This window comes from Propithecus coquereli, unplaced genomic scaffold (assembly GCF_000956105.1).
Source record: "Propithecus coquereli isolate 6110/MARCELLA unplaced genomic scaffold, Pcoq_1.0 Scaffold92, whole genome shotgun sequence".
In the NCBI taxonomy this organism is placed as follows: Eukaryota; Metazoa; Chordata; class Mammalia; order Primates; family Indriidae; genus Propithecus; species Propithecus coquereli.
In genome coordinates, this window is record NW_012155507.1 from 469,348 (window position 1) to 495,583 (window position 26,236).

General features: G+C 52.0%; 1 protein-coding gene across 2 annotated transcripts in view; it reads right to left on the reverse strand.

Moving 5' to 3' along the window:
* PAQR5 (progestin and adipoQ receptor family member V) overlaps window positions 1–26,236 on the reverse strand; it is a 36,399-nt gene that overhangs the window by 2,291 nt on the left and 7,872 nt on the right. The window contains exons 1-6 of one of the 2 annotated variants that reach the window (XM_012664841.1): window positions 18,444–18,452; window positions 18,035–18,162; window positions 15,263–15,468; window positions 11,147–11,273; window positions 4,422–4,518; window positions 2,086–2,227 (exon numbers count right to left, since the gene is read on the reverse strand). In XM_012664841.1, the coding sequence (XP_012520295.1) occupies window positions 2,086–2,227; window positions 4,422–4,518; window positions 11,147–11,273; window positions 15,263–15,468; window positions 18,035–18,162; window positions 18,444–18,452 (709 nt within the window). Of the gene's footprint in view, window positions 1–2,085; window positions 2,228–4,421; window positions 4,519–11,146; window positions 11,274–15,262; window positions 15,469–18,034; window positions 18,163–18,443; window positions 18,453–26,236 lie in introns of those variants that run through there. The other variant, XM_012664839.1, reaches the window with a different exon arrangement.

Here is a 26,236-nt window from a genome sequence, read left to right on the forward strand (position 1 = left end):
AGATGGCCATCAACAAGCCAAGGAGAGAAACCAACCCTACTGACAACCTTGATCTCAGATTTCCAGCCTCCAGGATTGTAAGGAAATAAATTTCTGTTGTTTAGTCTGTGGTACTTTGTTATGGCAGCCGTTGCAAACTGATATAACATGAAAGTTAAATAAGGATTCTCCTTTGGTTAAAAAAAAAGTTCAGGACCTATCCCAGAAGAAGTATTGAATAAATGTGTCCTAGGCAAGCACCAGCCCGGCCACCTCTACTATTGTGCAGGAGCAGAATCAGGAACGAGAGTGTAGGAGGGTCGAGGAGTCTCAAGTGGACATCTGGTGAGTTCCTTATAGCTGGGAGCCACCAGCTCCCCAAGCTCTGCCCCCCAGGAAGAAGATGTTCCTGGAGATGCCACCCCTGCTTTACCAGGCCAATGGGCTGTGTATGATTTTATGCACAAGCTACTGGGCTAGGTATGATTTCCAAATCTGCATGCGATGCAGCAAAGTGGCTTCCTCTCCAGCAGAGAGCCATGCCCTCCAAGGACACCGCACCAAGCAGAGTGGTGACTAGCTACATTTGCCAGCTGAGGCTCAAACCCATCTTCACTAGGGCATGAGATGAAAGGCAGAAAGAGCCATCAGCATTGCATATATCTGAACTGTGGCCAAAGCATGAAGAGTGATTTCAACAATCCTGCCCGACAGGACCAGGGAGGAGCTTCCTGTGGCCAACACTAACACGCCAGGTCAGCACTCGCAGGCTGGGGCTCAGGGGCTGGCGCCAGAGGACTCCTACGTCCAACAGACTCAGTTATTCAAGGACTGAGAACTTCCTAAACATCTTAATGATCTGTCATATACCATGGTCTAGCAAATTTCCCCCTGTGTGTTTTTCGACTCTACCCCTAGGCTCAAGAGGATGGGATAGAAGTGAGTAAATAAAATGTGATTAAGAAGCCAGAGTGGTGGCAAAATAAGGCCCAGGCCTATTTTTCCTGAAGCCCCTGAGACTTCATCCAAGGTGGGGCTGGGGAGGTAGGCATGGCAGGCAAGCGGGGCACTGCTGCCAATCCCCTGGCCTCTCCTTTCCTTCCTTTTTGGAAATCTGCTCTTTGAGCATTTTGCTAGTTGCAACCCTCTTGTCAAGACAAAAGAAGAAAAGGAGATAAAATTCTAATCAGATCAAACAAAGCAAATCTGGGGCCACATGTCTTCGGTGATAGGAGACAGAAAATCAGGAAGGAAATGGGCTTGGGGGGAATCAAGGTTTCTGCCACGGTGGGGACAGTGACTGGCCCTTTGGGTCCCGCAGTACTTATCTAAGGAACTCTCACCCCGAACACTTGTCAGCATCACCAGAAGCGATATAAGATTGCCCTCCTCCCGCCAGTCCCAGAGCCGGGGAGGGGGCGATACATTCTGCAGTGCTCCGCCCTGCAGCAGGTGTAACCCCCCCGAGACTCCGACACCTCCTCTCCACCACATCACTTCGCAGACATCTGTGAGCTCATGTCCACCTGGAGGATGGTGCAGCCTCTGTGTGTGTGCTGGGCCCCTCAACCAGAGTTTCCGGTTTGGGAGGTCTAGGGCAGGACACAGGGATCTGCACTTTCCCAGGTGGTGCTGCTGTTGCTGGTCCCCGGACTACACCCTGAGAACTGCTGCTCTGCCCAGAGTCCTGGCCCCCTCCCACCCACCGCGCGCAGGACGGCACTTTCCCCTGCACAGCTCCTTGCTGTCTGTGACCCTCAGGGCCATCTGCACCTGCCTTTCCTCTTCCTCTCCATGGCTACCCCCAGTGCTCATTTAATAACAGGATTCCATATTTTAGGTAACAATAGAACTCACTGGCTCCATGCCCCATCTGAATGCTTTCAGGTCCTGGCCCCCCTCTGCTCCCCATCCTCCCCCATCCTAACTGGTAATGCACCAGCTATGGACATCCTGGGCCCTGTCAACTTGCAACATCACTCGCCTTGGCCTCCTTCCCGGCCCCTGCCTGCCCCTTCACAGCTACGTGTGTGCTGGAATCAGGGATGGGACCCCGCCCCAGGCAGGAGGGTAACAAGCAGAGTGGCAGGGCCACCGCCCACTCACCAATGTAGTCAAAGCGTCCAGGGGCTAGGCGCTCCGGCAGGTGTGCAGAGTACAAGAAAGTGGCCAGGAGGGTCATGACCATGTGCTTCTGGTGGTATAAGATGGCTTCGTTTCGTGCACTCTCCCCTGGGAACAGGAATAGCTGCAGGTATTTAAAGAAACATCAGACGTTGAGAGGAGGCCAGGCCGTAGGTAGGCCCTCTTCCTTCTCAGCACCCATCTCGGTACATAGGCACGGACTCCAGAGGCCAAGGCCCTTGCCACCTCAGATCTGTGGCCTGGAGGAGGGACCTCTCAGGGACGTGTGGCCAGAATTCCTATCCTGAGTGTGATCGATTGAGACTCACGGTAATTGTATTTCAATCCCCCAAATGCTCACGAAAGCCTTTGAGTTATTTAATTACAAAAAAAAAAAGAAAGGAGGGAAGGAAAGGAAAAGGAAAAGAAAAATCCTATTATATACATTGCTACTGTTTCTGGGGGTAAAATATATAAGTACAGTTGGCCCTTGAACAATGCAGGGTTTAGAGGCGCTGACTCCCATGCAGTCGAAAATCTACACGCAACTTTGACTCCCCAAAAACTTAACTACTAGTAGCCTTCTGTTGACAGAAAGCCTTACCAATAACAGTCAATTAACATGTATTTTGTATGTTATATGTATTATATACCATATTCTTACAAAAAGCAAGCTAGAGAAAAGTTAATAGCATTAAGAAAATAGCGACGAGGAGGAGAGGTTGGTCTTGCTGTCTCACGGGTGGCAGAGGCAGAAGAAAATCCACGTGTAAGTTCAATCCTGTGGTGTTCAAGGGTCAACTGTACAGTAAAAAGTGGTCTCTTCACATTTAAACTCACTGTTAATCAGCACATCCACTGAACCGATGCTCCTAATTAAGGCTGTAAGGCCTCGAAATCCCTGGAAGGCCTTCCGAGTCATCAAAAAGTATTAATTATGGCCATTATACTGTTTCAGAGGTAAGTATAGTTTTTGTATTATTATTATTATAAGTAACTATAGTAGCTACCACTTACTGAGGGCACCAGGCCATGCCTTTTATATGCATCGTTTCATCTGAGCCGCAACAATTAGCATAAGGCAGACTATTTGGCCCATTTTGCAGATGAGAAAATTGGGCCAGAGAGTGACTTGCAAACCACTAGTTAATAGTGAAGCCAGGATTGGAATCCAGGCAGGCTGATCCCAGTATCAACATCACTGTTTGGAATTAGACCCCCCCTCCCCTCTGCCCCACTGTCTGAGGCAGCCAAGTAGAGAGTACACAACACTAGCAACAGTGCAGCGTCTGTGCCGCCTGACCTGGTGGGGCATGGGGCAGGCTTGCTCAGTCCTCTCTGGCTTCCTGCATGTGGTCTGTGCCCTCGAGGAGGAGCGAGGGGAATGGGCTACACCCCTATCTCTGGGTCTCCCCTGGACTCACATAGGCCGAACATGTGCTCAGTGCCCCCATTGGTGGGTGGAGCTCCACCCCTCCCCTTCACCCCTCAGCCCTGCCATCTGGACTTCATGCCCCAGACACACAAGTCACTGCCTCTGGGAGGGGGACTCCACTCACTGGGTACTGGCCAGGTGCCAGGCATGGCTGAGCCCATCAGATCAGTTGGTTAATCCTTATTACCCCCTCTGAAGGAAGAGATGTTAACCTCATTTACAGATGAGGAAACTAAGGCTCAGAGAGGTTACGTGCATGGCCTAGGGTCACACAGCCAGCAAGCAGTGGGACCAGACTTTGAACTCAAGCCCATGTGATTTGAGAGTGCATGGACTTTCCCCTTCTCGTCCTTGTCGTCCCTCCTACACCCTCTCCCTTTGTGCTCTCCGTCTAATTCCCGTCTCTCCTTTAAGCCCTTCATTCATACCTTTCCCTTCAATATCGACAGTACACTTATTGTTGGTGATATACAATAGTGCACGTATAGGACTCTTGCCACCAGCCAACTTTATACGTTACCACGTGTAATCCTCCCCACAGCCCGATGGCAGGGTTATCATCATGCCTGTTTACAGAGGAGGGGAACCAAAGTGGAGAGAACTTGCCCCAGGACTGGCAGCGAGTAGACAGCTCCCTCTCCTAAGCCCAGGTGCCTGTGCTGCCTGGCTCTGCGAACGTTCCCAAGCCCCACTCACGCTGCCCGCCAGGACCTCTGTGTCCACGCCGTCTCCTAACCACTCCTCAAGGGCCAGCACGGCAGCACCTGGGTCTCGGCTCCCGCCGTGTCCTGCGGTGCCCAGCGCAGGCTCTGACCCCCTGAAACTCGGGAAGCCGCCTCCCTGGTGTTGCCAACGGCAGAGAGGAGACAGTGCCGGCCCTTACCCTGTAGAAGATGGGGAGGGAGTCCCAGGTGTAGGGATAAGCAAAGGCGAGGATGCGGAGCAGCTTACAAAGCCTGGGCCTCTGGATTTCAAGGAACCTAAATCAGGGAAGGAGAGTGGGGAGAAACAGAAAGAAAAGAGTTTCAGTAACTTATACACACAGGCATGCACACGCCCAAAATTCCTGAGGGCGCTGGTAACCAACAGGGGACAGGCGTTTTTGCACAACCTCCTGCGGCCAGCCTTGTCCATTTCTCCCACCCCGATGGAGGTGACAAAACCTCAGGGGTGAAAAGATCCCCAGAGGAACCATCTCCTCCCACGTGAGAAGCAGTGGCATCCAGCCCAAGCCAGAGAAGAGGCACTGGGCTGAAACCCACAGGCCAAGTTATTTAACTGCCAAAGAGCCTTTTAAAAGTCCAGTAACTGCCAGGACAGAGAGACGTGGAAGGAGTGTGGGTGGCCCCACTGGCACAGAGCCCAGGCGAGCACACCCTGCAGAGGCTGAGACGCACCCAGCTGGCCGGAGCCACCAGGTGATTCTCATGCAGAAGACCTGGGTTCAAGCAGTGTTTGAGCCTTGGAGAGGTTTCTGGAATATTTTTACCACACCCGGGGACGCTGGCCTGGGAAGACTAAGTAAATGTGAAATCTTTCCTTCTCACCTTCCTCGCCACCCCACCCGCCTCCTATCCGAAGACAGATGACACCAACATTAAAACAAGTGGTGCTGACCGTCACGAAGAGAGGAAAGAACATGACAGGCCCTCAGCTGCTTGGGTCCTGCCTGGGGGCAGCAGCTGGGGGTGTGGGGAGCCGGGCAGCACAGATGGCAGGCGGACACGGGGAGGAAACAGAGGGGCCGGGAGGATGTCCACACAAAACCACATCCCTGAAGGAAGTCCCAGGGAAGGAAGTGCTCGCGTGTCCCGGCTGGCAGCCAAGCGCAGGAGGCAGGGACAGGCGCAGAGCCCACTTGGACGCTGAGGTGTATTGTGGAGGGTCGGGTCCTCCTGTGGGAAGCCAGCAGGGGTGTTATGCAGAGCCACGCGCCGAGGCTCTTGGAGCGGCCGTTCCAATGCTTCTGTAGAGGCAACGCATGCATGCAGGCCCTCTCAACCTCTGCTGACAGCTCTGCCGCTCGTCATGCTCTCTGCTGGGATGGGATCTATGTCCTGCTGCCGCTTCCACCTCTGCTCCCCAGACCCTCGGTCCCAGGTCCCTCTGAGCCCAGGCCCATTGCTTCTGGCCCAGCTGTCATGTCCCCTATGAGCCAGTGCTGCCACTGACCATAAACCCCACTGCTGCCTGTTTCCCACGTCCTGGTGGGCGGGGGCCCTCCCTGGAGACAGGTATCAGGCCTGGCCAGTCTGGATCTCCCAGACCCAGCCCAGAAGCATGTCTGAGCATGTGGACATTGTCCAGGCTGACGTGTTCTACCCAGTCCCCAGGGCAGCCGAGCAAAAACCACCTACACAGGGACCCTGCTTCACCGGCAAGGGACACCTCTGCGGGCCCTGAGGAGCCCCACGGCCTCCAAAGACGAGCTCCGGCATCACTCCAGCCCGTCGGCGTGCTGCTGCTTCTCTCCTGACCCCACCCGTAAATCAGAGAAGCACACAGTAGGTACTGGGTGGAGAAGGAAGAGACGCTCAAGAAGGAGGAAGGGACCTTGATCCACCATCCCTCAAACAAGTACCACAGCCGTGGATTAAACCACAAACTCTGGGAGAGGTGAGGCCACGCGGTACCGTGATTTCACGTGGAGAGCTTGATCAGGAGACACTGGGTTCTTCTCCCGACTGCTCCGTGTGACCATGTGACCTCGGCAGTCCTCATGTGTAACAGAGGGACAATAACAGAACCTCCCTGTTGTAAGGATTTGATGAAATGATGCTTACAGAGTGTTTAGAATCATGCATTGCACAGAGTCACGCTTACTGAACGGCAGCTTTTAAAAAACATATGTATTGGCTGAGTGCGGTGGCTCACACCTGTAATCCTAGCATTTTGGGAGGCCGAGGTTGGAGGATCACTTGAGGTCAGCAGTTCGAGACCAGCCTGAGCAAAAGCAAAACCCCATCTCTACTAAAAATAGAAAAAATTAGCTGGGCATGGTGGTGCATGCCCATAGTCCCAGCTACTTGGAAGGCTGAGGCTGGAGGATTGCTTGAATCCAGGAGTATGAGGTTGCCATCAGCTGTGATGACACCACAGCACTCTAGCCTAGGCTACGGAGAGAGACTCTGTCTCAAAAAAACAAAACAAAACATACGCATCAGGGGGCTCCATTCTCTTCCCCTCCCCATCATATATTAATAGCTGTGTTGGACTAGAACACTGGAACAGGAGCGAACAGACAGGTTCTGGGTGATTTGCCTAAAGTCAGATGAGTCGATAAGAAAGCAAAAGGTAGAATGTAAACTCAGGGCTGTCCGGCTCCCAAATGTCACCCCACCCCCCGCGCCTCCCCCAAGCAGGCTGAGCAGGCCTCAGGCCGCGACAGCTTTTACCCTTCCCTACACCCCGAGAGCCACGGTACCTGCCTCCACTGGCTCCTCAGTCCACCCTGGCAGGCCCGCTCCCTCCTGCCCTCTGCACTGCCGCCCCTGCCGATCCTGCGTTGAGAGAGGCTCACTCCTACAGCGCGCCCCTTGTGCCACTTACACACGGAGAAATCTGGCTGTGGCCGGCGAGGGCCATCCCCCAAAGCATGGATTTCCTGCGACTTGAGACAACATTTTGCCCGGCCTGATATAGTGCTTCCCCAGGGGCAAATGGGCCAGCCTCTCCAGCTGCAAAGGCGAGTCTACAGGGAACAAAAGAAGGAGAAAAGCAGAACAGGAGAGAGACAGCAACAGAGAAAAAAAGGCAGAAGGGCCAGTAGCCTCAGAGAGGGGCCTCCCACTACCAAGGTGCAATTCCACCTCATGCCACAGGGTGTCCCCACAGCCAGAGGCTGAGGAGTGGGGCCAGAGCCACAGCACCCTCCACAGCACCCACACCCCCAATGCCTCCAAAGCCTGCCTGCACCCGAGGCTTGCGGGGCTGGTTTGTAGGGAGCCAGGACTCCTCTGCCCAGAATGAGGTTGGCAGGAAACATTGGATTTTAGGAGAAGCCTTCATTAAGAGAGGGTCAATGCAATACTGGTCTGTTCTAAACCTGATAAATCTTGTTGCAACAAAGCTGGAAGGATTAGCAACCGGAATTCTGGAACTGGTACTTGAAACTAGCCGGCCGGCGGAAAATTCGTTCTACTGCAGAGGCGCATACACAAACCTTCCGCCTCCACCTCCAACCCCCAAACCGGCTTCCAGGCCGGCTCCTGCCCCTCTGCACGGCCAGGGCATCCTCGCGGGCTGCTCACTTTCTACCAGGGATGGACGTTAATCTCTCCCCTCACGGTACTGACCATGGGGCATTTCATTCGGCAGCTCTTTGTCAAAAAAATCTACAGCTGGACGCGTTGGATGGATGTGGATGGTCTATAGCGCCTTGTGCCGCGCAGCAAGCACTTGGACAGCCGGCAGGACGAGCAGACCCGGGCTGGTCACGCTCACCTTGCTCCAAGGCACACACATTCTCTCACTTCCTTGCACGTGCTACCGAATGAGAAGGCAGCTTTCTGGGACATACTCATTTGAACTATAACGATAATAAGAACCAAAAAACCACCCCAGGGACTACGAGGTTCTCTAAGTTGAGAATGACTCTGATGGTCTGGGCTGTAATGGAGCAAATGCCATCTAAACCCTGGTGTTCTGGTAAGCGTGCGGGGAGCTAACAAGCTGACGCTTGCCCCGGGAAGGGGAAGGTGCTTCTCTGCCACTCCTCCCCGCCTGGGACTGAGGGAGCAGGAGGAGAGGCAGCGAAAGGACTCTGCAGCGCTGGCATCGTCGGGGGCCCAACCCAGGCAGGTCTTCTCAGATGCCCTTACTGAAGGTGTAGACACGGCTGGCCCGAGGCCACACAGCAAGTCTGTAGGGAGCAGGTCTGAAATCCAGGTCCCCCTGTGCCCCCTGTGTCCTCCTCTCTACCTGCGTCTTGTGCAGTCACTTATGGCCAGCGTCCCTCCTGCGCATGCGTCGCCGGACGCGAGGGCAGAGACAGGAAATGAAAGCCCAGAAGGACAGGCTTCGTAAGAGCAGGGAAGCCACGGACTCGGGAACAAGGAACAAGCACGAGGTGCGAAGGGAACCCGAAGGGCCACAATGGGATGCCCCCTCGCCCTTTGGCTCTGAGAATGTGGTTTGTGCCCCTTTCTCCCTTTCTGTCCCAACATAGCCCCCATCCCCTGCCCCCAACACCCCGCAACACCCACGTCAGGGGCTCTTAACACACCTGGAAGCTCCTCGGGGCACAGAAATCCCTTCCTAAGAGTTTCTCCTCCTTCACGAGCAGAGGGCCAGCCCCGAGGGGACACACACACTCCCAGCAGCCTTCTGAGCCCCTCTCTAGCCCCTGCCTGCTCCCAGCTGTGCAGGCTCTGGCAGCTCTGACGCTCCTTGTGGCTGCCCGCACTGGCCCATCCTCTCTGGCATCCTCACCCTTGTCCGGGCTGTTCACTCTGCCCCAAAGGCCCTTCCCTCCTCTCCAGCTAAAGTGTCCTACCTCCCTCCTTACGACTACTGCCACTTCTCGGAACCTCCATGTACCCAAGCAGGGGATATTTTGCATTATCATTATTTGTCTACACGCTAAAGGAAATGATGGCCCCATGCTGGGTTTTGGGGGGCGTCTACAGTCTGCCTCTCCTACCTCACTGTGCGAAGGCCAGCATCTTACTCCTCCCGGCATTCCTAGCTCTTACCCTGGTGCCTGGGACATGGCAGGCATTGAAGGAATGTTGGGTGGGTGGGTGGGTGGATGGAATAGCCACAGATGCACTCCATAAATAAACAGAAATAATCTATTTCCTTGCCAAGGGGAGAAGCCCCAAACTTGGGCACTCAAGAGATGTCTGGCAAAGCTGCCCTTCCAAACAGGTTTATCCAAACACACCAGGCATGCTGTGTCCAAGAGACCCATCCATTGTATCTGAACAATCAGGGAAGACTCCTGGCTAGAGGACAGTAAGCTACCCTGGTGGCTTATAGGTGATTCGTGGAGCTTTTTTTTTTTTTTAAAAAAAAAAAGCAGCAAATATTCTAGGATTTGCACTCGCAGCTCCTGGGGAAGCGGTCTTGGATCATTAACTCTAGGACTGTTTCTTCTCCACCTACAAACCCTTCTCTGCCTCCTCAACCCACAGTGCTGTCCTCCCTCTCATCCTACATTCCAAACACCAGAGCCACATGGCCCTGGAGGAGCCACCAGACAGTGGCAGTGACTGGTCCAAGGACCAGGTCCAGGTGCCCAGCTTCCTGGGCCAGTGCCTGTCCCAGAGTCCACACGTCCATGCACTGTGCCTCGGGCTCATGCCTCGTCTCTTTGGGGCTGCTTTCAGCACCAGCGTGACCTTTGTACGTGCTTTACGCCAGCTTCACCCATGGCGGGAGCTCCTAGAAAGGAGACTTTCACTCCCACGGAAAGCAGCTCTCAGGACAGGTAAATGGAAGGCAAGTTGGGGCGAGTATTCCTGATGCTGTTTCAGAATCTATTTTTCCAGTAAAAAAAACAAAAAAAAAAACCAAAACCAGTTTGTCAAGTTTCTGAGACTTGCCTACTCTCCCTCAGTCCCAGGAGTCCTGAGTGCCACCCAAAGAAAGCTGGAGCCAAATCATTCTGGAGAAGTCACAGAGGCATGTCTCACCCTCCCTGTTTTTCCCTGGGGAGGGGGGTGCGGCGGGCTGAGCAGTCCTAGGCGGGCAGCCTCAAACCGGCTCCCTAGAATGGCTTCTGGGGGGGACAGCGAACTCAGGTGTGCCCCGCCCACCTCAGCGCTTTTCCTGACCTGAGCGGAAGGTCCCCAGCCTGGAAAGACCCAGTACCTTGGCGCTATCTAGACAGGGCTGTCACCCTGACACAACCATTTGCAAAGCATCCTAAGTAATTTAGGGAACAAGAGCTTTGGGGCAGTTCACTTTTACAAAGAGCTGAATAATCCAGTGTAGTTATCCCCATAACGACATTCCCTGCACTCACACTCCAACCAGTGAGTTATCCTGAGTGAAAGTTAGAAAAATAGCAGGAATTAGAGCCAGTGAGCTGGGCATGACTCATAGCATTGGGACGCATCGGACATTTGAATATCATCCGCGTCCATCACGTGCGCCTGGCGGCAAGCCCATCATTCACTGTTAGCAGATCGCATTTTTATGGGGCGTCTCCTCTGTGCCAGGTTCATGCCAGGTGCCCTGGGTACATTACCTGTAATCCTTACCTTCATCGCAGAGGTATATGTAAGTTTGCTCATAATTTTATAGATGAGCAAACTGAAGTTCAAGGAGGATAAGTGACTTACCCAGTAGTGGGACCCCATACATAGTTTGTAGGGCCTGGTACAAAATCAAAGTGCAGGACTCCCTTGTTCAAAAATTATTAAGAAGCTCAAGACAGCAGAGTATTAAACCAAGCACGAGGCTCTCTGAGCACGGGGTGACCGCACGGCCTGCATGTCCGTGAAGCTGTCCTGCCCAGCCATAGGAAGTCCACCGAGTCCCAGCTCCCAAGTGCCCGTTCCACTGAGCCCACCTCTTACGCGGTCCCTCGGGAGGGCCCATGGAGCTGCACGCTAGGCCCTCCCTCCCCTCCCCTCCCCTCCCGCCAGGTCAGGGCGCTGGTACCTGGAGTAGCAGGACAGGCCTGTGCTGAGGATGGTGTTCAGCACGGCCAGGGCCACGTAGTAGTCGTGGAAGGTGGTGCACACCAGCGCGTCCGGGAACGTGTACGCGGAGTAGGCGATGGCCGAGCCTGGGGGAGAAAAACCGTGGGAAAGAGGCCGGGCCTACGTTCCACGTGGACCCTGCCAGCCTCCCGCGGCGTTTGGGGCAGCTCGCTTCTACAGCTAGCTGCACAAACTAGCAGAGTCGTCCCCCTGAGAACATCCCTGGCACTCACGCCCCAATCAACGCGCTTGCTTGAGTGAAAGGGAAAAAACATAGCAGGAATTAGAGCCAGTGAGCTCGCCTGTCCCTAGGACTCACCACGGTCCTGGCTCTGCACCCTTGCTTGTGCCATTGCCCCTCCCAGAATGTCCCCTCTCCCCGCTGCCTGCCCACGCCCCACCCTGGAGCTTTCCGCGTATTACCTCGCGTAACCCTTACGACCACCCTCCCACGTAACTCTTGCACTTATCCTGCTTTCACAGACAAGCAGAGGCACAGAGAGGTTGAGTGACTCACCAGGGTCCTACAGCCATAGAGTAGCAAAATCAGGCTTCAAACCCAGGCAGTTTAGTGACAGAGTCCCCGCTTTCAACTGTGTTCTGTTGCCCACGATGGAAGCCCAGCGTGCTCAGCTCTACACTGAGCGTGCACGTCACACCTGCCTGGAGACAGGGCTGTCCCTGTGGACAGATCAGCGTTGGAGGGAGCGCCAACATGCCCCATGTGGGGCATGTCATATCAGTGGGCTGAGAGGCCGGATGTTGAATTTTGTTTTAGGTGTAGGAGTTTGTAAGAGAAGGATTACCTAAGGACCTTCTAGAGTCTTGTTTGCTGAAGCCTTTATTTTGAAGAATAGGGAAGATTATTGTTCTTCCCGAAGGGGCCAGGTGTGCCTCACCTGGAGAGAGGGGCCTGGACCTGCACCCTGACCTGCTGAGGTCTCCTCTGGGACAGGCAGCCTGAAAATCTGTCAAGCCCAGGGCCTGAGGGACACATCTAAGGTCATCTGTTATTCCAAACACATCAAGAACCTTGGGACCCTAGCTCAAGGCTGACACAGGCCTTGGGCCATGCAGGGTCAAGCTCTGCCTTTTCTGCCATTTGCCAGGTAGATCTAGTGATGCCAGCCACGTCCCACTCCCGTGGGCTGCCCATGAGACTCCAGCTGGGCGCTGCCTCCAGGGGACAGACAAGCCCTTCTCCCGGCCTGGTACAGGGGCAGTTCCCATCTGGACCAGGAGGCATTCACTCAGTGGATGCTGACGGGGCTGAAGTGTTCGTCAAGCTCTGGGCCCAACAAGAGGCAGAGAGCCTCAGACCTGCCCAAAGCTGCAGCGGGAAGCAAAGCTGAGGAGAGCCTAGAGGAGGGCATGGGGTCAGGGCCAGCGGGACACCAGGCACCGCATCTGGGAGCACAGCCTGGGACGTCAGCCAGGATCCCAACAGGTGCCTGAGGGCAGGGGGGCTGTCCAGGGAGCAGGAGCAGGGACAGCTTGGGTGCCAGGCTAAAGAGAGTGAACTTCCTCTTTCAGGCAGTAGGGAGCCACTGAGGGATTCTGAGTAGGGGGCTAAGAGACCAAAACCTAGTGAAAGTGCACAGGATGGCCCCCGGGAGGAACAGCTGGAAGCAGGGAGGAAGCTGCAGGACGGCCACACTCAGTGACTGGGGCTCCGACGGGGTGGGGGGCGGAGAGCTGAGGAGAGGCAGCTGGGCGTCCTGGACGGCACAGTAGGCTCTCACCGGCTGGCCCTTCCTTCCACGTTCGCTAAACACTGTCCGCGGCACGCTAAACACTGTCCGCGTCAAGTGCCGGCTACGGCCGGAAAGCCAAATACGAAAGACACACCTCCTATGCTCAGGGGGTTGCCCCGGGCAAAGACACCGCTGACAAGGCTGGGATCAGAGCCGTGAGGGAGGCAGGCCCAGCCAGGGGCTTGGAGGAGGGTCACAGGGCAGGACCCCCCACCCCGGGCGGAGCCTCGAAGGCCCTGCGGGGAAGGGAGGAGGGAGTTCCAGGGAATGGCCCGTGGGAGGGTGCAGAGAAGGGAGACCATGGTGCTGGGGGAACCCTTACGCGGCGGACAGTGTGCCCAGTGACGGAGGAAGACAGACGACACACCGGCGGTTCTCACCTCGGCCCCGCCGTTTACAAGCTGTGTGGCCCTGGTCACTTACCTGCAGGTGCCTCGTCGTCTGCACCTAGAGCACTGGTATGATGACGGTGCCTACCTCAGGGGTCTGCCCTCAGGGCTAGCAAGATAATCGTGGTAACGGCTACACTATGAAACTTACTGGGGCCAGGCACTGTCCTGCAAGCTTCACTGAAAACACACTTAATCATCAGAACACTCCTATGAAGAAGATATTATGCCCATTTTGTGGATGAGAGAACGGAGGCCTGGAGAGGTTAAAAAACTCTCGCAGGAGTGCGTAGCCATTGGGAGTGGTGCAGTCAGGCTCCAGAACCCAGGCCGTTAAGCACAGCATCGTGCTGCCCCTTGGTGACCGTCAGGGCTCGGAACATCGCTGTGTAGCGATGACTCCAAAATGCCTGCACCCAACACACGAGTCTGGAGCAGGCGGTCGAGGGCCAAGGAAGCGTCGGCTAAGGGATTTGGACTGCATCCCAGGAAATGAGGGCCCCCAGGTGGGAGGGCAGCTTGGTAGAAGACACTGAAGCCTGGGTGGGGGCAGCTGGGTGGCCTGGAAGGTGGGGCGGATGGGGCAGGAGAGAGGCTGGGGCCTGAGCCAAGATGGGGCTGAGCAACAGAGTAGGTAGGAGAGACGCTCAGCCGAACTGGGTAACTGATTAGATCGGACTTGAGGTTAGCTACAGATTTCTCACTGGGGAGGATGGGTGGGCGGTGGGGCCCTGGGGCGTCAGGGAAGGGGCAGGGTGGGAGCAGACAGACAGTCCCGTTCTCACAGCTCCCAGGTGGCCTGGGCCTCAGGTCAGTGGCTTAAACTGGAGGGCAGGTTTATCCAGTGGTGTTAAGAGAGGGTGGGCGTGGAGGACATCCCCAGGGATGGTGTAAGAGAAGAGGCCCGCTGATCCTGAGCCGGCCCACGTGTGAAGGAGAGCAGAAAAATGAGAGTGTGGGGGTGGGAGGGGCACTGGGAGGGGCTGATGCTACAGGGGCTGGAGAAAGAGGGGCGCGAGGAGGCGGGAGGGACCCTGCCTCAAAGTCTGTTGCAAGATCCCAGAAGAGAAGGCCCCAAATGCCTGCATCCATCCCATGAGCCAGGAGGAGGCTGGGGCCTTGGAAGCAGTTTTAGCGAGCGGTGGGGACTGGACAGCAGAGTGTAGAGGCGTGTGTGTGTGTGTGTGTGTGTGTGTGTGTGTGTGTGTGTACAGGTACTGCAGAAGGCAGAGAGAGATGGGGGGTGGATGCGGGCTCCTGGGGACAACCTCTTGGGCAAGGGAAGACAAGCACTGGCTTTCACACCTGGAGCAGGGCCAGAGCGAGAAAGAGGGATGGGTGCCCACAGTGGAGGGGAGAAGAGGAGGCAGGAGGAGGGCCATCGTAGTTAAAAAGACAATGAAGTTCGGGACATCAACACCCAACTTCACCAATTCTCCTCCTGTGGCACTTTGAGCAAACCTCTTAAGTGCTATCAGCCTCTGGACACACAGGAAAGAGACAAGCACGGATGTGCTGGAGCCGGCTCATCCTGGCCTGTGAGAGCCACAGTAAAGTTTCAAGGATCTTGCAAGCCGATTGTTAAAAACAGCCATCATTAAAATTAAATTATGTAAACTTGCAATTAAACCCATCGCATCTCTTTCCACCTCTGCATTTGGTGATGTCATGTTGGTAGCTTGAAGTTGGCCACACAGGGAGTATTTACACCACGGAAATTGGCAAACACTGCAGGTCAGGGCTGACGGCCCCAGAGAGCCGGTGGCTAAATATTTAGCAGCACACATACAGACGAGTTTCTTACAGAACACTCATCAGGAACCCAGGCGGGCGCTGGCATTCCCCTGACTCCTCTGCACACCAAAGCCTTATGGTGATCCCAGCTCACAGGGGGAGGGGCGAGTGGGAAAGCAAGAGCAGGGCCACACGTACCCAGGCTGAAGAGGTTGACGGCGCCATAGTCCAGGAAGTAGCAGATGTGCCGGGCATTCTTGGACATAGAGCTGAAGGTGTGTGCACAGCTGGACACGAGGGGGTACACGCAGCTGGTGCACATGTACACAAGCACGGGCCAGGAGTAGCTGTCATTCTGGATGTCTGTCACATACAGTGCAGTCACAAACCTCCACACAAAGAACCTGGAACACAGCGGGGCCCACTCAGCCTCCACAACGGGGGTTCCTCTTGAATCTCCACCCGATTGTGTTCTGTCTCCGTTTGCCTGGGCTGACTGAGCTCTGTGTGCTCACTCTGGGGGACACACTGTGTGCTGTGGAGGTTGGGTGGGTCCTTTTTTAACTGGGAGGCAGTAAGTTGGGAGTGGGCAGGTAGAGTGATGAGAAAGCCTTCAGGTATCTAGGTGTCTAGGTATCTTAGGTGTCTAGTCCAATACCCCCTCACGTCGTAGTGGAATCCCTCTTACAGCATCTTGCCCAAGTTATTCTCTAGCCTCAGCTTACATGCTGCCAGGGATGGAAGGCTCACCACCTCCCAAGGCAGCTCTGAATGTTGGGAAGTTCTCCTTCATTGAGCTCAAATCTGTGTCCCTGGAAGCTATCTCCGTTTGATTGGCCTTCGTTCTCGTAAGAATCATAGAAAACAAGCCCGTCACATATTTTAAGGCAGTCTTCCTAACCCCCTCCCACCTCCTTCAATTTCACATTAAATAACCCCAATTCTTTCAATCATTCCTCCCAGGATCCAAATTTGGCATCACCACCATCCTCGTGGTTTGCCTTTGTCCCCTCTACTTTGTCTATGTCCCTCTTGTAGGAAAGCTCCTCAAACAGGAGCCATCCCCCAGGTGGAACCATGAAAGTCCAGGGGACAAGAGGACAGTTTTCTCCCTCTCTTCCACACTCTTCCTCCCCTAGGACTGCAGTCACTTTTCTGAACGCTGACTCTCAGCCAAGCTTAGATCTCCATGCGGAGACACTGCGCCGTTCTGCCTCGGATCTGCCTGCTCTGTCCTCCACGCGTGGGGTCCTGCCTGCAGGGCACCTCGCCGCCACAAACCACTGCCAGAGAGCTGGCTCCCGTCCCCACTGACGTCTCCAGGGGAGGAGGCTCTACAAAGCTCTTCACACAGGAACTGAAGGAGCGTAGCTAAATCCTTCTGGCCACGCTTGTGGTCTTTCTCCTCTTGTCCCAGGGGAAGTAAGGCTTAATCTATTTGCTCTTTCTCAAAACGTATCCTTTAGTCATCTGGATTGTTCAGTGGTCCCATTTTCTTAGGCTTCCCCAGGCCCTGCCTGCTGCTCCGTGCTGCTCAGTCGGGATCGTCTCTGAGAGCCTGGCGTGGTGTGGGGGTGCCACAGGCAGTGGGGCGGCTCAGCCAGGGTGGCTCAGCTGGAAAATAGCTAAAAATCACCCCACAGGGATCCATGCACGGAGCTCAAGACCAACAAACAAGGACCAACATGGTGTCACTCTTTTTAGCAGCACAAATCTCAAAACAGCCTAAGTCAACCATGGTTCATCTATAAAATGAAACACCAGGCAGCTGTGCTAAGCCAGGGAGACTCGCGGGAGCTGACAGAGTGAGGTGTCCCAGGGAGAGAGGCCAGGAGAGAGCAGCAGAGGAAGAGGCGGGCACTGAGGACATGCACGTCGCAGATGCTCCTGCATCCCCAGAAGGGCTCTGGGAGGATGCTCAGGAAACGGGTCGCCCTGGCCACTCCAGGGAGGAGAATGAGCCTCACTGTTCCCTTCCGCAGTGTTATGATTCATCAACATGTATGCTTTTTACCTAAGTAGAAATTTAGAATGACAAATGGCCCCTTAGCAGGGCTGTGCTGCCACCCTACCCAGCCCGCAGGCCCAGGGCTGCACGCTTCTTCACAGATAACCCCTCTCTGCCCCCAGACTGGGCTCTCTCCCTCAGCACTGGGCTAGTTGCTGGAACCAAACAGCCTGGCCCTGCATTTTGGCCCCAAGATCTGTCTTCTGACTTCTGGTCAGGCCAGCTGCCCACGTGCTGGGAGCCTGAGGCCTCAGGCGCTTTCGTCCTGTCTTCACTGCCCACTCAGTAAGCAAAGGTATGCGGGATGTGAAGGTCACCTTCGGCCCACACCTCTCTCAGCAAGCTCCTCTTCGCCTGCTTGGCAACTCCTGTTTCTGTATAATCGCTTCCCAGAGTCTGCTCTTAGCTGGCTCCACCACCGTGGGCCTGGGCCAGTGCCACCCAGTTGCTGTGGTTCCCAGAATGATTATGGAGCACCCACAGCTCTGTGCTCAATGCCTCTACCAACATTTTCTCCCCAAATCTTCACAGCAATCCTGGGAGAGGTGCAGACCATCACACCTGCTTTGCAGGTAGAAAAATGTGAGGCTCAGAGAGGTTAAGTAACTTGCTCAAGCTAGTGACATTTTAACCAGAACTCCCGGGAGACACAAAAAGCCTCTAAGACCGAAGGAGATGAAGATGCTGTCAAATCAGGCACCGGACCAGGGAGCAAGGGAGGACTGGGGAGCTGTCGGGAGCCCCTCGACAGCTCCTACCACGATCCATGCCCCAAAGCTCATCCCAGTGGCCGACCCAAGTTCTCCCCCTCTGTCACACACTCACCTCTTGCCCATGCACCCGTGGGGATCCCCAAATCCCAGCACAGAATCTCAGCCCTCCCAACCCCATGTGTGTCTGAAAGAAGGCCTGGTCCCCAGGGCTCCTGAATGAGACGGGCCAGTCAAGGGGGCCAGAGATACCAGAAGGGCAGCAAGTGAGTCCAGATGTTGATGGTCTCATTGGTCATTTGGAAAAGGCTGAGGATACAGGCAGTGGCGGAACTCTGTGGATGTCGGTAGCCAAAGAGGATGCCCTGCTCACGGAACACCTGCAGAGAGAAGAAAAAGGCACCCAGAGGGTGGCATGGAGGTCTCAGGAGGAACATCTCTAGCAACATTAGTTTTCTCCCTGGCTGTGCACTGTGAACCTGTAACGCTTGACCCCAAGCCTTCGACCTGTCAAGCTGCTCCACTCCCTGTCCTCGTCCTTCCCCGTAGCTTCTAAAATCCCATGTCCCCCAAGAAGCCTCCAGCCAGCAGGAGGAGAGAATTCAAGGGCCAGGGCCCCTTCGAGAATCCAGCCTGTCTTTGCAATTCCAGACGTACTTACTCTTGGCATGAATATTGCCTAAGAATCTGTTTTCACACCCTCTGCCTGGGGCCTACAGCCCGGTTTTTGGACGCCTTCTTGGTTAGCTGACATATATGCTGTCTGTCTGAGCCGACAAGCCCCAGGTGTCAGGGACTGGTGGGAAGATCTCTGCAGAAGATCCCCCCAGAGCCAGGATATATTCACCAAGGCGCTTCATAAAGGCCTTTTGATGATGAGGACTATGATGCTGGTAGCTGCTGCGGGAGGGGGAGGAGGAGGCGGCTGGCCACGGCAGGGCCCACTCAACCCTTCCCTCCACACAGCCCACTTAGCAAGTTCCTCCCCCAAAACACCCCCAGTGAGAAACTCGTACTGGTCAGGTGAAATATGGGGCATCAAGCTGCCCGGCCTGATTTGTGTCTTTCTGAATGGAGAGCCTCCGTTAAACTAAGAAGTAGGGTTAGGCGTGGTGGCTCATGCCTATAATCCCAGCATTTTGGGAGGCTCAGGTGGGAGGATGGCTTGAGGCCAGGAGTTCAAGACTAGCCTAGGCAACAAAGGGAGACCCCATCTCTACAGAAAATTTAAAAATTAGCTGGGCATGGTGGTGTGCGCCTGTGGTTCAGGAGGCTGGGGCAGGAGGATCGCTTGAGCCCAGGAATTCGAGGCTGCAGTGAGCTATTATTGCAGGACTGCACTCCAGCCTGGCTGACAGAGTGAGACCCTGTCTCAAAAAAAAAAAAAAAAAAAATATATATATATATATATATAATATATAATATATAACACAACTTGTGCTATCCCTTGAGGTTCCAAGGCAAGCAGTCCCACGGACCTGTGGAGAAAGTGAGGGGCTACCAGAGTAAGGAGTGACACCCGGGCCCAGGGGTGCCCTGAGCAGGCCACAGCTCTCAGGCCGCCATGTCGTCACCTATAAAATGGGCAGGTTTGCTAGCAGGATGGTCAGCCCCTTCCCTTCCAACAGTGGCTCCAAGCTTTAGAGAACTCTTAGTTCAATTCTGGGTTAAACTGGTAGACTAGGGGGAGGGGAGATAATGAAGTTGGTTCATGGTCCATTGAAGAAACACTATCTGAATTAGGTTTGGGTCTTAGGTCATTAAAGTGATTTGTTCCAGTTTTTGATTCACCATTCAGTTCTGCTGATGTGCCGGTTTATGGTGAACAGATTCCTATCACGGAAAGCAGGAATCTTCACTTGCAGATTCCCACCCTGCCAGGGCTGACGACGAGGAGGAAAACGGGCCGATGGCCGTCCGCCTCCCCCTGGAGGCGGTGGCGTGTGCGTGGCGGGAAGCCGGGAAGCCCTCCAACAGAAAGTACGGCTCCTGAGAGCTCCTCCCTGCGTTTGTCATTCTACTTTTCAAGTTTCTTTCTTCCTTTTTAATTTTTTTAAAATTAATTAAAACACTGGCCACTTGTTACAATGCAGACTCTAGGAAGGAGCAATAATTATTAATGGTGTTTTCCTTCACATGAGTTAAGTTAGCAGACTCCGTGAAGCAGGAGCCCTTAGGACAAGAGGCCAGTAGAGTCGAGTCTGCAGAGCACTGGGCATGTGGGTGGCCTGCAGGGAGTGCGCGGGGCAGGGCTGCAGGCAGCTCATACACAGTGCCAGCCACAGTGGGCAGTGGCTGTGGGGCTGGAGGAAGAGGCCACCCACACTCTGCCCAGGTGACTCAGGGTGTGAGTCTGAAGAAGAAGACTGACCTGCCCTCTCCCTCCCCACCGTGAACCTCTGTTTATTGGACCACGCTGCTAGCTGTTAGGTGCGCTCCTGCTCTGAGCTCCTCTGAGTGCAGGAAAGGAGACAGTTCTCTCTGTCTTCCCACTCTAGCCTCGGTGAAGTGCTTTGCATAGAGAAGATCTTCACAGAATGTGCTCTACGTACATTGAAATGACAAGCTAAACACTTGGAAACAATTTTGTATTCCAAACCCAGTTTGACCCCAAAGGCAAATTACAATCCTTGCCTCGACACATTTCTGAGCCTCCCCAAGTAAGCAGGCGCCTGCTTATTTGCACAGCGGAATTGATCTGCGGGACTCCACCTTGCATCCCTGGTTGCAGGCTGGACAATTTAGAGTGAAATGAAATCAAATCGTGTGCAGCCTGTTATTTAGAAGTGAGAACCCCCAGACCCTCAGGCTGGGAGGGCACATCAGCCAGTTTTCCCTTTTAGTGCCTGCCACGGGCTAAGCATCCAGAAGGCTCCCCTGCATGGCCAAGGCCCCTGTGCACCTGCTAGCTGGTGCCTAAAATTCCGCCATGACAGTTTTAAATCTTTGGCTTTTCTAGCTATTAAACTGCAAATCACCGGGGGAAAATAACTGGGCATTTTGGCTGGTGGTAAATAAGCGGATTTTGACAGCAGGGAAAGAGAAGAGGCAGAGCAGCACCGCGAGGCCGCAGGCGCCGTGCACGTGTATTCTGCACTTCCTGTCCAGGTGTCTGAGTCCTCACAACCACCTGGTGAGGAAGAGCTTGTTACTGTCCCCATTCTGCAGAAAAGGAAACTGAGGCCTGGAGAGGTTAGGGCATTTGTCCCAGTTCCCAGAAATAACGGAAGCAAAGCTAAAACCTAAATGCAAATGTCAGACTCCAGTTCCCAGCCTCCTGTGTACTGTCATTCATCGCTGCCCCTAAGGCGGGTTCTGTCCAGAGATGAAACTCTCATCCCTTGGCCTGCGGTGTGATTTTGGACCATTGCATACTTCTCTGAGCCTCAGTTTCTTCTTCTTCAAAGTGCCGTTATAGACTGAATTGCATCCCTCTCAAAATTTGTACACTGAGGTCCTAACCCCCAGTACCTTGGAATGCAGCTGCATTTGGAGATAAGGTCTGTCAGAAAGTTGCCAAATTAAAATGAGGCCGGTGGAGTGTGTCCTGATCCAGTCCGGCTGGCGTCCCTCATAAGGAGAGGAAATTTAGACTCGCAGAGACACCAGGGGTGTGCCCACAGAGGAGGACTCTGTGAAGAGGCAGCAGGAGGGTGGCCATCCGCTAGTCAGGGAGAGAAGCCTCAGAGGGAACCAGCCCACTGACACCTTGATCTTGGACTTCCAGCCTCCAGAACTATGAAACAACAACTTTCTGCTGTTTAAGCCCCCCAGCCTGTGGGATTTTGTTACTGGCAGCCCCAGCAGACTGATACAAGTGTCTCAGGATGACAAAGCCTGTAAGCCAGCACCTCTCAAACTTTCTTCTGCAGGTGTCTGCAGGTCACCTGGGATTAGTGCAGAGTGGTGGCTGGGGTGGGAGTCCGCATCTCTAACCAGCTCCCAAGGCACACTGATGCTGCAGCTGCCTCTGGCGTCAGAGCCCGGTCTCCTGCCTCAGCAATGTGCTGCCACCTCCCTGCCCAGAGGCCAGCTCACCACAAAAGGTAAGAGGGACAAGGTGAACACAGAGCCAGGACAGGAAATAGTTAGGAACAAGGGGGGAATTTGGTGAGGTGTTTACTGGCAGAGGGCAGGGGGAGGATGGGGAGGAAAGAAAGGAAGACCATGAATTACTGCCTCAATTATAACCTGTCATTTACAGAGCACCTGCTGTGTGCCTGGCACGGATCTGGACAGGAAGCCACTGTCTCTTGCAGGACCATGCTTAGTCCTGGCAGCAGAGAATACTTAGGCTCTCAATTAAAGGGGCTTAAAACATCACTTGCACACAACATATATGCAATTATTAGAGCCTTAAATAGGTTGAGTTCATAGCCAACCATTGTTGGTATTAAACAGTTACAGGTAAATGTCAATGTGCAACATTGGTATGATGTTCTTAAGAAAATATTGTGTCCAATATTCAGTCAAGCATAAGAATGATTTTCTGCCGGGTATGGTGGCTCACGCCTATAATCCTAGCACTTTTGGAGGATGGCTTAAGGTCAGGAGTTCGAGAACATTCTGAGCAACATAGTGATACCCCGTCTCTACAAAAAAATACAAAAATTAGCTGGGCATTGGGGCACACCTGTAGTCCCAGCTACTCTGGAAGCTGAGGCAGGAGAATTGTTTAAGCCTGGGAGTTTGAGGTTTCTGTGAGCTATGATGATGCCACAGCACTCTAGCCTGGGTGACAGAGCCAGATTCTATCTCAAAAAAAAAAGAATGCTTTTGCTACATGCAACACAATATCTATAAAAGACAATGGTAAATTTCTTGGGGCCGAACATGTAAGATGGATAAAAAGTAATGAAATAAATTATCACTATCAGAGACAGAGCATCCAAAGAATATTAGTAATTTCATGAACAATAAAGTGAAAAAAGTGATACATAAAATGTTTTTAACAAGTAAATATGACTCAGTTGAGGAACTGCGGACAAGGGAGGAAAGTCCCGTTGAATGACCCGCACCACAGAGATCGCTGCGCTCTAGAAGGAAGTGAGGAAATTGAAATGATGGAGCATCCATCGGTTTTACATTTGTTGTAAAAACGCAGTCTTTGATTTAAGAATTAGAAAAACCATTTTCAATTTTAGGCATGGATCTAAAAATCTGCTACGGGCAATAGTATCACACGGTTGGTAAGTCTGCGGCAGGCAAAATAACGGCTCCCCAAAGATGCTCACGTCCTACTCGCCAGAACCCGTGAACACATTAGGTCACACAGCAAAGGGCTGTTACGTTTGCAGGTCGAGCTAACGCTGCTAATCAGTTGACATTAAAATAGGGAGATTCTCTGGATTATCTGGTGGGCCAAATGTAATTAAAAGGTCCTTAAAAGTGGAAGAGGGACGCGGAAGACGACACCCAGGAGCAGAAGTGACTAACAGAATAAAGTCAGAGAGACACAATGTCGCTGGCTTTGAAGATGGGGCCAGGGGCCGAGGAAAGAAGGTGACCTCCGGAAGCTGGAAAAGGCAAGGAAACAGCCTTCCTGACAGCCTCCGCCTTGATTTTAGCCCACAAGACCCATGTCAGACTACAAAACTGTAGATAACCTACAAAACGGTAAGATAAGACATTTTTTATCTTTTTTATGTTTTTAAGCCTCCAAGTTTTTGGTATTTGTTATGGCAGCAACAGGAAACTAATGCAAGGTCAGGATTTGAACAAAAGTCCAAAAGCGTTTGTAGTGCTGGATAGGGTGGAGCGTGGTTTGAATTGCTTACTAGGAGAACTGACGACTTTCTTTGGAATAATTCAAAGATTATATGACATTCTCTGAATCTTCCCCAATATGGGACGTCTTGCTGAAACACATAACAAATTTAGCCTTAAACTACTCCCACACAATGGGAATACCAAATAAATGCTGTTAAATCTGTGAATTAATTTAGACAAGATTTAATTTAGACAAGATACAAGTCAACTGGAAGGAGTTGGTGCAACAGACCCTCAGATACAGAGCAAATGCCATCTTAGTGGGAAATGACATTAATTTTGATTCTGAGCTCTCAATTAGTATTTGTGATGGGATGTTGTTATTAAAAGCCTACAAAAAGTCTAGGTTCAGCTATTTCATTTTTAAAGGGATTAAAAAATCATATTTATTATTTTAAATATGTACAGGATTTTTCTAAACCAAAGGAGGCACATGTGAAATACACAATAAAAGTGACATTCCGATAAAATAAAGTTCAAAAAAGGAAAGAAAAATGTCTGTGGACTATGAAAGAGAAGATTCATATACAAATAATCCTGAAATTAATTTCTGCAGAAATTCTTTTTCTGGATATTGTAGATTGCAATATAATTTTGACTGAGCTAAATCCTGCTATTTTTAGTTTTCTTTATAATATCTCTTTATATAATATCTTTTTAAACAAAATAGATGAGTACTGTCCGGGCGCAGTGGCTCACGCCTGTAATCCTAGCACTCTGGGAGGCCGAGGCGGGAGGATCGCTCGAGGTCAGGAGTTCAAGACCAGCCTGAGCAAGAGTGAGACCCCGTCTCTACTAAAAAATAGAAGAAATTATCTGGACAACTAAAAATATATAGAAAAAATTAGCCGGGCATGGTGGCGTATGCCTGTAGTCCCAGCTACTGGGGAGGCTGAGGCAGAAGGATCACTTGAGCCCAGGAGTTTGAGGTTGCTGTGAGCTAGGCTGATGCCACGGCACTCTAACCTGGGCCATAAGAGTGAGACTCTGTCTCCAAAAAAAAAAAATAGATGAGCACTGTATTAATTTAGATATTACTTCGAGAGACTAAAGATAGCAATACAAGATGGTAATCTACATGAAATTAAATTACTGATTTTTCTGCTTAATATAATTATCATATGCTGCCTCATTACAATGTTTGACCTTGATATGCAAAATTTATAATTCATTTCTGATTCTAAATGTGACTTTAAGAATATTTTTTGATAATTCCACTTGCTCTACCCAGCAAAAATGAGCAGAAATTCAGCATAAGTTTCTCCCAATTGAAATTAATTTTTTAATTTTTATTTTTTTTGAAAATAATTTTTTTAAAAAACTAAGAACTACACTGATTCAAGAATAGTGAGTCTACTTTGGCGTCACTGTCAACTGAACATAAATTAAGTGATAATGTTGATTACCACACTATAACTCAATTTTGCTGAAATGAAGACAAGAAAAATAAATTTTATGGAATAAACATGTAATAATTTATGAATTATGTATGTTTTTGTTTTATGACTCTTTCAAACATCACTAATCCATCAACATAACATCCAGACACATGCAATAATAATTAAATTCAGTTGTCTTTGGTATTCTGCTGATTTTAGCTATATAAACCTCAGAGCTTTACATTTTTTGTCATTATGAAGGGGTATTTGTCAAGGTAGAACAGAATCATTTTATATAACTGTTTGTTAACTTCATTTATAATTTTTAGGCATTCAGACATATGGTCTGTGGCCTGTGTTCATTCTCCCGATTCAGACCCAGCATACATTAGGGGCAGATATGCTTTCACTTATCACTGTGAGAGCATTGCTAGGCAGGGATTGTCGATTCCATTTTACAGGTGAGAGAACTAAAGCTCTGTGAGATGAAGTTATCAAGGCCATAATAAATAGCAGAACCAAGATGCAAACCCTACTTTGCTGGATTGCAAAGCCCACGTGTGCTTAACTGCATCCAGACAGTGGAACTAAGGATTACTACCAACATACTTTGCATAAATGCTAAGTGTCACAAAAGTTTTCGAAAGGAAGTGATTACTGATGATGAAGGAAGGACCTGGAAGAATGATGGTTGGTTAGATGTTATAAAGGACACCTTCTGGCTAAAGCAATTAGTATACTGGACGAAGTATGCACCATATACCAGGTAAGTGCATCAACAAGATGGCACAAAATAAGGAAGCCACAAAGTCCCCAAACGAAAGGATGCTAGGAACGCTGTGAGGTAAGCTGAATCTCCATCACGGTTTCTGCTGCTAGACTTTGTAAACAGGAGATGAAACAAGGCTCATCAAAGTCCAGGAATCTAACAGGAGACCTCACCAATACAGCTAGGACTCTAAGGATTAAGCGATTGCAAACTAAATCCAACCAGGCAGAAGCGGGCAATAGGGAAGATTATCTCTCTGGAAAAGATCTCTCCCAACAATTCAAAACCACCAGCTAGTCTTCATACGGGGCCGTGGTCCAAATCTACACTACCTCTGTGGTCCAAGAAATCTCAAGTGGAAAAATTAAAGTGGCTACAAATAGAAAGAGGTCAAAGTTTTGTAGTTGCCTCAGGTAAGTAACAGAAGCAAATACACGCCAGACTCGGTGACATGTGCCTGTGGGCCCAGCTACTCAGGAGGCTGAGGTGGGATGATCGCTTGAGCCCAGGAGTTTGTGTCCAGCCTGGGCAACACAG